This window comes from Stegastes partitus, unplaced genomic scaffold (assembly GCF_000690725.1).
Source record: "Stegastes partitus isolate 25-593 unplaced genomic scaffold, Stegastes_partitus-1.0.2 Scaffold1813, whole genome shotgun sequence".
NCBI lineage: Eukaryota > Metazoa > Chordata > Actinopteri > Pomacentridae > Stegastes > Stegastes partitus.
In genome coordinates, this window is record NW_007579544.1 from 60,283 (window position 1) to 70,709 (window position 10,427).

The 10,427-nt window shown below is 44.3% G+C and overlaps 1 protein-coding gene across 1 annotated transcript; it reads left to right on the forward strand.

Moving 5' to 3' along the window:
• Positions 1 to 347: 347 nt before the first annotated feature.
• LOC103372713 (elongation of very long chain fatty acids protein 4-like) lies at positions 348 to 10,202 on the forward strand. The gene is made up of 7 exons (XM_008302422.1): positions 348 to 686; positions 2,418 to 2,509; positions 3,073 to 3,260; positions 4,690 to 4,770; positions 7,206 to 7,377; positions 7,460 to 7,587; positions 9,011 to 10,202. The coding sequence occupies exons 2-7, from the start codon at positions 2,443 to 2,445 to the stop codon at positions 9,293 to 9,295; spliced, it is 921 nt and encodes a 306-aa protein (XP_008300644.1). The 5' UTR covers positions 348 to 686; positions 2,418 to 2,442; the 3' UTR covers positions 9,296 to 10,202.
• Positions 10,203 to 10,427: the final 225 nt, after the last annotated feature.

A 10,427-nucleotide genomic window follows, 5' to 3' on the forward strand; every position in this document is an offset into this window, starting at 1 on the left:
CAAATCTCCCTGAATGACTCCAGAACCCTTCACTCTGACTTACTGGATCAGAACAGCTCGGTTCTCCTGCAGCTGGAGCTCCATCAGCTGCTGGACGGCGCCATCTAGCGGCGGCAGGCGGACACGGACCACCGGAAGCGGGGCGTTTTCTGCAGCCATGGCAACCTGCAGAGCCAATAGGAGGAGAGGATTCTTTTTACTCTGGATGCAGAAACGCGCGTTGAGCTTCCACATATCAGATAACATCAGGAGTTTGTTCTGATCCAGAGACAACAGGAGGCGAGTTTGTGTCGGAACCGCTCGACCATCATCAGTCTGTCACGGTGCCCACGGCCACGCCGCGCACGCGCAAACAAACACGCGACCGGTCGGCTCCCGCATGCGCAGTGCGCCGCCGGCTTCTCTCCCTGCCTCCAGCAGATTGTGAGAAGATGATGCGGCTGCTAGTTGGCCCATGTCGGTCGTAGCTCCTCTCCCGCCTTGTCCCGATTCTTGCCAAATTCACCGTTAAATGTCGGAGCGGAACCGGAGCGGAGCGCGCACCGAGCAGCTGTAACGGCACCGAGACACGAAGAAGAAGAAGGAGAAGAAGGAGAAGAAGAGGAGGAGGAGGAGGAGCAGTGACTGGAAGGAGTTGGGCATCAGATTGCACCGAATGTCATTATACGCTTTAAAATATCCAGGACGTGAGTATCCGCCTCTCCTGCCGCTGCTCTGATCATCATGAGTGTTTAAATGTGGTTGTAATTTGGTTTTAATCATATTTAATGTATTAACCTGCAAGAAAAACGGGTACCTCCCAGTTTTAGGCGTTATTTTAGGGGTTAATCTGGTGCTGGAGATCCGAATCCAGCAAAAATCAGCTGTTTTTACGCACATTTCCAGCAGATAATCTTTTTCTCAGTTCATCCTCTCAGCCTCCCACCTGTTCGACCGGCGCAAAAACGCACGTTTCCACCAACCCCCCACCCCCCAGCACGAAGCAGGTGTGTTTAGTTCACAGTGAGCGCGTTGGAACAATAATTGACGGTTTTATTCTGGCAGGACGGCGCCCGGAGCGCCGCTCTTCGCTCCTTTTTGTTTCGGTGCCACATGCGGGCTGATAAGCATCGGACAGGCTCGCGGGTCGTCGGGTTTTTGTACTTAGGCCCACATCTAAGCTCGTAGATCAATTGAATTTAAGCCTCTTGAGCGGACCGAGCGAAACCTGCTGACACACGCGCTCCGGTCTTTGTGTTCGCGCACAGAGCCGGTTAACCCTCCGCGCGCTCCGGCACCACAGCGGGCCGGTGTTACGCGCAAACAGCGTCTGTTCTGCACAGAGTTCGGCTCAGCAGTTTCTGTCTTGTGTTTTTTTTTTCTCCTCTTTTTCTTTTTCGTGCTGCAGCTGCTGTAAACGGAGGAGTTAATAATTTAAAGGGCAGCTGATGTGACGCATCGGATTAATTATAGATTAATATGGAGACACCTGCTCGCGCCTCTCTGCTGGATAAGAACTCTGTGTTATGCAACTAATTAGAATCAACGAGCCGCGCTGTGTCTCTATTTGGTTACTGGAGCTTATTGGGGTCCGTCTGCAGAGGAAGAAACCATCATCCTCCATCACAGCTCATGTAATTACCAATAAATCAACTAGTGATCGATGCAAAGTGCTTCAGCTCCGGGCGGAGGCCTCACACGGAACAACTTTGTGTTTGAGCAGAATATGGCACCAAGTGACACAGCAGAAAGTGAGCCAGAGAGCTGCTCCCCTGGAGGCCGAATTAAACACGTTAACTCCATTAATCGCTGTTAAACAGAGAAAGTGTGACTCCAGCCGGGTCAGAACTGAAGGACGGGAGGGAACCGCTGGATCAACTTAAAGGGTTCAAGTTAGTCTGACTTAAATCAGCAGGTTCCCCTCCAATCAACAGTTTGGTTTTAGGGAAATTCAACTTGAAGTTTCTGCTTTTTCTAAATGGTTTAGCCAAACGTTAAGCTTTAAACTTCTCTCCTTTTGGAGCTTCTGCAGAAAAATGTGAAGAAAAGTTGACTCGGAAGCACAAAACTAAAAGAGAATAAAACTAATTTTACACTTTAGCCTGAATCAGAGCAGTTTGAAGGAACAAAGTGTGACTTCAAGTTGATCAAATCCACAGAAACCCACCGAAGCTGAAGCTGAAACACACTTTGTTATATTCACAACACAAACAAGACGCACAACAAGCAGCTTCTCTTCTCTCCGGTTCCTGCAGCGATTAATCGATTAGTTGTTAATTATTAAATAAACTGCCAACTGTTTTCTGCTTTCTTTCCTCCTTTGAGTCGACATTTTTCACCGTTTTCTAACCAAACAACGAATCAAAAAACCACATTATGACTGCAGCCATGTTCCTCCGATCAGATGTGATTTAGTTCTGCTTCTCTTCTCTCCGCAGTATAATCGAGACCAAAGGCAGAGCCATGGAGGCTGTAACGCATTTTGTCAATGACAGTGTAGAGTTTTACAAATGGAGCCTTAATATAGCAGGTAAGTCTGGTCCAGACGTGTGGAGTCGGGTTATAAACTCATATGAAGTCGTAGTTAGCCACACTTTGGTTTTTTCACACTTAAAGGAACTTCTGGTGCTGCCCAAAGTGAGAAATCACCAAAATGATAAGAACACGGAATAAAAAGACAAAAGTATTTCGATTTTTTTGCCTTTTTTTTTGATATTTTTCGTTCATTTTGAGCAAGAAAAGTGGCTGATTTTTGCAAAAACGATGAACGTGCATTGCTGTAACTGCAATGCAAGCTGCTCATAGGTCAATTTTACACAAAAAAGACGTGAACAAGTGACCCGAAAGCGTCAGAACATGTCAGCGTGCTCGATGTTTTCATGTGTAGGTGTCTAGTTTCTGCACACGAGAGAATAATTCATAAATCTGGCAAAGCAAAGCTGCACCAACAGCTTGTTTTCACCTTTAAGGCTCATAATTAAACTGTTTTCAGACGTTAGAAACTCGCCCACTAGTGCTTCATATCTGTTTCTCTGCTTCCTGACGCCACCGTACTCGATCATGACGCTAACGTGGACCCTTCCCTCCCCCCAGACAAGCGGGTGGAGAGCTGGCCCATGATGGCGTCGCCCTTCCCCACTCTGGCCATCAGCTGCCTGTACCTGGTCTTCCTGTGGGCGGGGCCTCGCTACATGGAGGACCGCCAGCCCTACACGCTCAGGAAGACCCTCATAGTCTACAACTTCAGCATGGTGGTCCTCAACTTCTACATCGCCAAAGAGGTCGGTGCCGAGGCCGGAGGTTGCTTATTGGTTTCAAAGCTCCAGCGCTTCTGTTTTCATGCTAGAAGAAGATATCCCAATGCATAGCACGCTAAAAACCAAAAAACACCCGGATGTCCTGCTACATCGGGACACATTTAGCAGTTTGCAAGCAGAAGATGCGACAGTTTGAACTAGTATGAACAAACTTGAGCCTCACAAACGGATCATTTTACACTAAAAACTGATAAATATGAGCGAGACAGGCTAAGCTAATGCTACGACGCAGTGTCAGCTGTATGCAAACTGCAACTACTTCATAAAGACACCTGCAGTGAAGGTTAAAGAGCCAGTACGACGCCTACCTGCTCCTAATTATGCCCAACTTTAAACCTTAATATAATTAAAACGGGTGAGTTTTGTAAGAATCCACCTCCAGCACAGAAGTCAGTAACACTAAATCAGCTGTAGAGACTAAAACCAATGTTTGTTCCAGGTTGTAAACGTGTTTATTCCTGCTGGAAAGTCGCACATTTTAACATGGACGTCTATGGGGAGTGACTCGCTGTTAGAATCAGCCCCAAGTGGACGTTTGAGGAACTGCAGTTCAAGATTACTAAACCTTTATCGAACATGTGCTATAGAGCTTTAAAAAATAATTATTAGAGAGTTCAGTTTCTGGTTTTATAGATTAGAAGTCATGATAATAAACTTTTATCCGATAGCAGCTTATACAAGAAAAGAAAGAATGACAAGAAAACATCTTTTTAGAAAAAGGTGGGCTTTTACAACATCAGTAAGAAGCTGCTTCAGTTTCAGATTTCCTGCAATAATCTATTAAAACACCACAATCTGCCCCACAAGTGAAGCTGTTTTTTTTTTTATGGCTAGCATTTAGCATGTAGCACGTTAGCGGTGAAGCTCTATTTGTTGGTGAACCGGTCGACGTCACAAACCTGCCGTTTAATCACAGCCGACGATTATTTTCATTGTGGTTTATTTTCTCTGTTCTTTGGTTGAAAAAATGGTTTAAAAAAAAAAAAGACGCCTGAGAAGCTTGTTCTGTCCACAACCCAAAGATATTCAGTTTACTTTCATAGGAGGGGAAAGAAAGCAGAAAATATTCACATTTAAGAAGCTAAAATCTGAGCGTTTGGACTGTTTTTCTTTTAAAAAAAGCATCAAAATCATGCAGCACATGATGTCCCTGCTGGTAACTGATTAGCTGCTGCAGCTCTGTGCTTCATGTGATCTGATGTTTAGGTTGTTTTCTGATATATCAACACCAATGGATGCTGTAGCAGAGAACAGACCTGTGACATTCTCTGATATTTTTTTAGTAAAAGATCCTTCAGCGTTTTCGTCCTGCTTGTTTGAAAAACAGCGAATCAACAGGAGCTACTTGTGTGAACGTTGTTCTAATCGACCTTTTCCTGTCTTTGTCTCTCAGCTCCTGATTGGCTCTCGAGCCGCCGGGTACAGCTACCTCTGCCAGCCTGTCAACTACTCCAACGACGTCAACGAAGTCCGGGTGAGAAGCTTCACACACACGACATGGTTCTGGTTTAAAGCTGCTGGTGATGATGCATCTGAAGGCTGCTGCTGAGTGTTAAAACGCTGCAGCCGTTCGTTTCTGTTCTGATCATTTCTACGCCTCTACAAAGTAATAAAAAGATTTCTGTACTGCTGGAATTTTATGGCAAGATGTACGTAAAAACACAACAATTAGATCTAAAACTAATATAAAACATCTGGAAGTATTATCGTATTAAACGCTGGAGGAGCTGATGGCGAGATGCAGCACAAACAAGTGACGATTTAAAGGCAGTAAAATTTGCCTGAAAGTAGCTTCGTGGGGTTGAGAAGGTTTTTTATTTCTGTAAGCAAGTAAGTTTATTTCTAAAGCACAGAACCGTACTGGAAGGGGATTCAGAGGATTTTGTAGGTAAAAACAAAATGAATAAAAAATTAAAATGAAGCATGTTAAATAAGTCAAATAAATCATAAACCGTTGAGACGATGTGGATGAAGTGAATGCAAGTTTTGTGTAATAATTAGAACTGATTGGCTGAAACAGCAGAAAAAGAGACATAAAAAATGAAGGCATACAGAGGATAAAGTAGAAAAAATGAGAATAAAAGAGCAGGATTTACTAATTAAACTAATTATTTGAAAGCTGTGGAAAAAAGGATGGCTGTGAGCTTATTATTTTAAAAAAATGCTGCATTTGGGTCAAATTAAATCCTGAGAAATAAAAGGCAGTAAAAGAAAAATAATAATATTAAAAAATAAATAAATCCTGTTTAAATACATAAATAAATATAAAAATATGATGAGCCAGAAAAATATGTTTAAAAAAAAAAAAAAGTGACAATTATGGCAAATATGGAGCAAATCTTTGATGAGGAAAATATTTAAAGTTCATTTTTTTTGGTTTATATTTATGTGATTTTATTGGATTTATCTGTAATATAACAAGACAGAGAAAAGTCTGAAAAATTACTGGTTTTAAATTCCTCATACACTTAAATTATATTTATAATAACAGAAAATATCTGTCGAATAAGAATATTTTTGCTGATTAAATACAGTAAAAAAAAAACAAATAGTAGAGTTTTACAGTAAAAACAAAGATTTTTAACATCGATGGTTTTTGTATTTAACATGTAAATTAATATTTTTTTCAATGATTGTACACATTATTATCCCCTAAACAGAAGGAATTAGTTTAAATAGGAGTAGATAGTTCTAATAAACGGCGGTTAGATCTGAGCAGGTGCAGGTGAGCGGAGGTGAGTCGGGGTTAAAGAGGGTTTGGCTTCGCTCTCAGAGGAGGACGGTGAGTCTCACCACCTGAAGCTCCGCCCACGCTCCTCCCAGGCTCTGCCCCCTGGAGGCTGACCTCGATCACTCGCTGCAGCTTTATCGCTCAGGGAGGAAAGTGTCTCCTCGACTTATTTAATCTCATGTAACCAGATTAAAATCCCTTTTCTTTGAGGGAGACGTGCAACAAGGAAGTTATAAAAATATAGAAAAATCAAGTGTTAAAACAAGAAGTCTGAGAAAACTGAAGCACATTAAAACAACCAAACTGACTCCAGCTGAGGAGCATCAGCTGCAGCCTTCAGACACACTCTTAGTTTAGGTTCTTACCTGACATTGGCGTCCATCAGCAGGAACTTTCTGTTTCCTTTATGGTTGCTGGACACAAACTGCAGCTCTGTGTAGGAAACAGAACAACGGAGGTTTGTTAGGTTGGACGAGAAGTGGTGCTTTTTGTTTTCTGAATCTGTCCCCATCCGGCAGCTTTCTTCTCCCCTAAGACGTTCTACAGCGACAGTTCTTGTGTTTTCACAAAGCTTCAGGCCAAGCTCCTGCAGTGGAAAATGGTCTTTAACGTTGAGTACAAAGGAAATATCGCTGCATTTATTAATAAACGTCTAAAAATACAAACTGTTTGTTGCATCATAAGAGCGGCTCAGTCATTAAAATAGCTCAATGCAGCAGTGAAATATCTCCACAGACTGACACTGTCGGTAGTGGGATTCAGAAATCAGCCCCAGCATCTGCAGGAGATTTGCACAGAATAAGCAAAGTCTGTGTTTTAGTTGAATTATGGACTGAATCTGAGGATGTTGGATGAATATGTCGGCACATAACGGCTGTTGAATTTGAGCTTTCTTGGCTGAAGTTGCACCAAAACGCTCAGAATAATCACCACAGTTTTCGAAATTATCAAAGGAGGCTGAAGAAAGTTGTGGAAAAACCAAACACATCTCGCAAAGAAATTAAAAAATGACCCAAAATGGCAGAGATTTGGACTCTTATTGGACAAAGATGATCCCAGAACCTTCGTGTTTGGTGGCAAACGTTTGCTAATTTGTGCACAAACTCGTGCGAACGTGGCTTAAAGTCCACGTGAGCGAGCTGTGATGACGAACTCCGCCGTGTGTTTCTCGTCTCCAGATAGCCTCTGCTCTCTGGTGGTACTACATCTCCAAAGGCGTGGAGTTCCTCGACACCGTCTTCTTCATCCTGAGGAAGAAGTTCAACCAGGTGAGCTTCCTGCACGTCTACCACCACTGCACCATGTTCATCCTGTGGTGGATCGGCATCAAGTGGGTCCCCGGAGGACAGTGTGAGTATCCGTCCCAGTTTCGCTTTAAGCTCCTGGTCCTCCAGAGAGAACGTCTAACGGAGCTCTGAATGTTTCCCCGCAGCTTTCTTCGGCGCCACCATCAACTCGTCCATCCACGTCCTCATGTACGGCTACTACGGTCTGGCGGCTCTGGGACCTCAGATGCAGAAGTACCTCTGGTGGAAGAAATACCTCACCATCATCCAGATGGTGGGTTCCTCTCTCAGGGATCTAGGCTGTGTCTATAAGTAGTTATGGAGTCTGCTCAGAACACAAAGGTTTGAAGGTGGTTCTTCGTCTTTTCTGCTCCGAGAACGCAACAGAAACAGGTTTAGACCAGCAGCAGGTTGGTTCAGAGCCTTTAATGCTGGTTCCTGATGGGAAGCAGATGCCGTTTGTGAAACCTGTAAAACAAACGAGCAAAATGGTCGACTGAAGAAACTCAACTTTTAGTCTCAACATGGACGTCTGGCGGGTTTCAGCTCCAGAAAACCAAACTGTTTGCAGGATTCGGTGGTCGAGTCATTTCATTATAGAGCTAAAATGTACAATTATCGTCATCGTCGGTTATTTTCTGGATTATTTGATTCGTGGTTTGGTCGACAGAGATGATAAACGATGTTGGGTTTACCGTCGCAGAGGAAAGAAACCAGAGTGATAGTCACTCTGAAGAAGTTAAAGTTGACCGAACTGATCAGTCGATTCTGGAGGATCACTGAAGAGTTGACAACTAATCAGTGAATTAATGAGTCTAGTTTGGTACAAGGTGGATCCCTCGTTAGACACAAATATAGAGAGCTCGTTATGCTAACAGATAATAATTATCAGCGTATGGGAACATTTAACCTGAAGAGACTCTCCACTCGCTGTGAGTCTCTTCAGGGTTTTTAATAGCAAGTTTTTGTGTTCTGCGTTCTACAAACAGCCACGTCTGGGTTTTATCCACCGTCTGAAAGTTACCAAATCCAGTAAAACCACAGAACTACAACGACAGCGACCCAAAGTGAGTCTGGATGGGTTTGAGGTGCACCTTCCTTCCATCCGGGACGGAAAAACAATCAAAAAGATGGACTGCAGATTCATTAAACGGATTCTAAATCAGCATAAGAAGTGTGTTTAAGTCATTTGAAGGTTTTCTACTGAAACACCAACAACAGGCCGAGAGCAGCCGTACGTACAGATTCACAGAGACAGATCAGGAGTTAGCTGCTGTTCGCAAGTTCAGAGTCGTCAGAACAAATCCCGGCAGGCGGCACATGTAGAGCGTTTGTCTTGGTCCGTCGGGATCTCATCAACCAACCGGTCACCGTGTGGACTTGACAGCCGTAGAATCCCTTCACGGCTTCGTATTGGTGTGTTCTGTGCAGATAATTTGCTTGAATCCTCCAAACCAGAGCGAGTCAGTCTGGAAAACAAAACTAAACTTTATACGCTCCTTAGAAACAATAAGGAACCGATCTGTGCTCAATAAAGCGATTTGGTTCCCAACTGTTCAGAAGACAGACGAGTTTCTTACTGATTCCTGTCGACGGCTGGGACATTTTCTGTATAAATAAAAACTTATGTCTCCTACGTCATCAGTAACAAACAAACATGGCCGCACGAGTTTTCACGGCGTTTGTTTCTCCTCCAGATCCAGTTCCACGTCACCATCGGCCACGCCGGCCACTCCCTCTACACCGGCTGCCCGTTCCCCTGCTGGATGCAGTGGGCGCTCATCGGCTACGCGGTCACCTTCATCATCCTCTTCGCCAACTTCTACTACCACGCCTACCGACGCAAGCCCTCGTCCTCCTCGCACAAGGCGGGCAAGCCCGTCGCCAACGGCAACGCGGCGGTCACCAACGGCCACAGCAAAGCCGAGGAGCCGGAGGAGAACGGCAAGAGGCAACGGAAAGGCCGGGCCAAGAGGGAGTGACGGGCGTCGGGGCGGCGCCACGGGACAGTGGGAGGAGGGCGGAGCCGCCAGACACACCCCCCCACAGCCGGATGTCAACGGGACCAACTGGACGAGGTGTGTTTGTCGGGTTCTGGGAGGATGGAAGGGGTGTTGCTTTGTCTCCATTGCAGTTTTTAAAAAAAGAAGAAAAAAAAAAATCAAGAAATTCGCCGATCGGCTCCGAGCTCGACTGTCCGGCTGAGCTCCGGACCGGAAACCGGACCAAAAAAAACCCCGAAAAAAAACCCTCCAGGAGCTGCTTCAGCAACCAAAACTCACCTCCTCAACTTTTGTACTCTGGATTCATGTTTAACTCCGAGCTTCCTTAGTCTTTAATAAGCTTAATTTATATGCTAGCGCTCTGAAAGAGTTTTAATGAATTTTAATTATTATCAAAGACGTTTTTTTGTTTGTTTGTTTGTTTACAAATCTTTAGTTGAGTCGGCTAGCTGATGACAAAAGAAATTCTCACGTCTGCCATCTACCTGCTGTATCTACCACCTCCTGGACTCTCCACTGATGTCACACAACCTGTTCTCTTTGTGTTCATTGTGAATTAAAACTGGTTTAAAACACTTTGAGGGTGAAACTTTATAGAGTTTTTTTTTTTTTTTCCCTAGAATTTGTGCGATTATCTTTGTTGAAATATTTTCGTGGGTCCTCGTGGTTTTATTTCTTTAACCTTGCTGTGCGATGTAGAGAGGTTTTCAGATGAAGGTGTTGTCTCACTGCCACGTAGGACTGAAGGGAGCTGATGCTGCTTCTTCTTTCTTTTTCTAATTTTTAAAAAGAAATCCAACGGTTATTTTCTTGTCCTATGAAAACCAACCTGACACAGCTTCCTGGCTGCACATAGAACTGAAATAAAGACAGTGTCGGCACCCCATAGCTCACGTTTGTGTGTCTTTGTGTTAGAATCTGAGCGAACATGCAGGAGCGAGATGTCACCCATTAACCCAACTTAATCCTGAACCTCGAAGCCTTCCCTTCCCCCCCACCGTCCTCCCACCGGCATCCTCCCTTCTTAAAGGTGTGCAGAGGGACGCTGCCTTTGCCCCGTCCAGACAGATCTGCCCTAATCTTTGGGGGGTAAATTGGCTTTAGCTCCAAA

Bases quoted from the DNA above. Each gene is read 5' to 3' on its own strand.
- LOC103372713 (XM_008302422.1), top strand. From the start codon at position 2,443: ATGGAGGCTGTAACGCATTTTGTCAATGACAGTGTAGAGTTTTACAAA. The intron at 2,510-3,072 runs GTAAGTCTGGTC...CCCTCCCCCCAG, and splicing joins ATGGAGCCTTAATATAGCAG to ACAAGCGGGTGGAGAGCTGG. The intron at 4,771-7,205 runs GTGAGAAGCTTC...TCTCGTCTCCAG, and splicing joins ACGACGTCAACGAAGTCCGG to ATAGCCTCTGCTCTCTGGTG.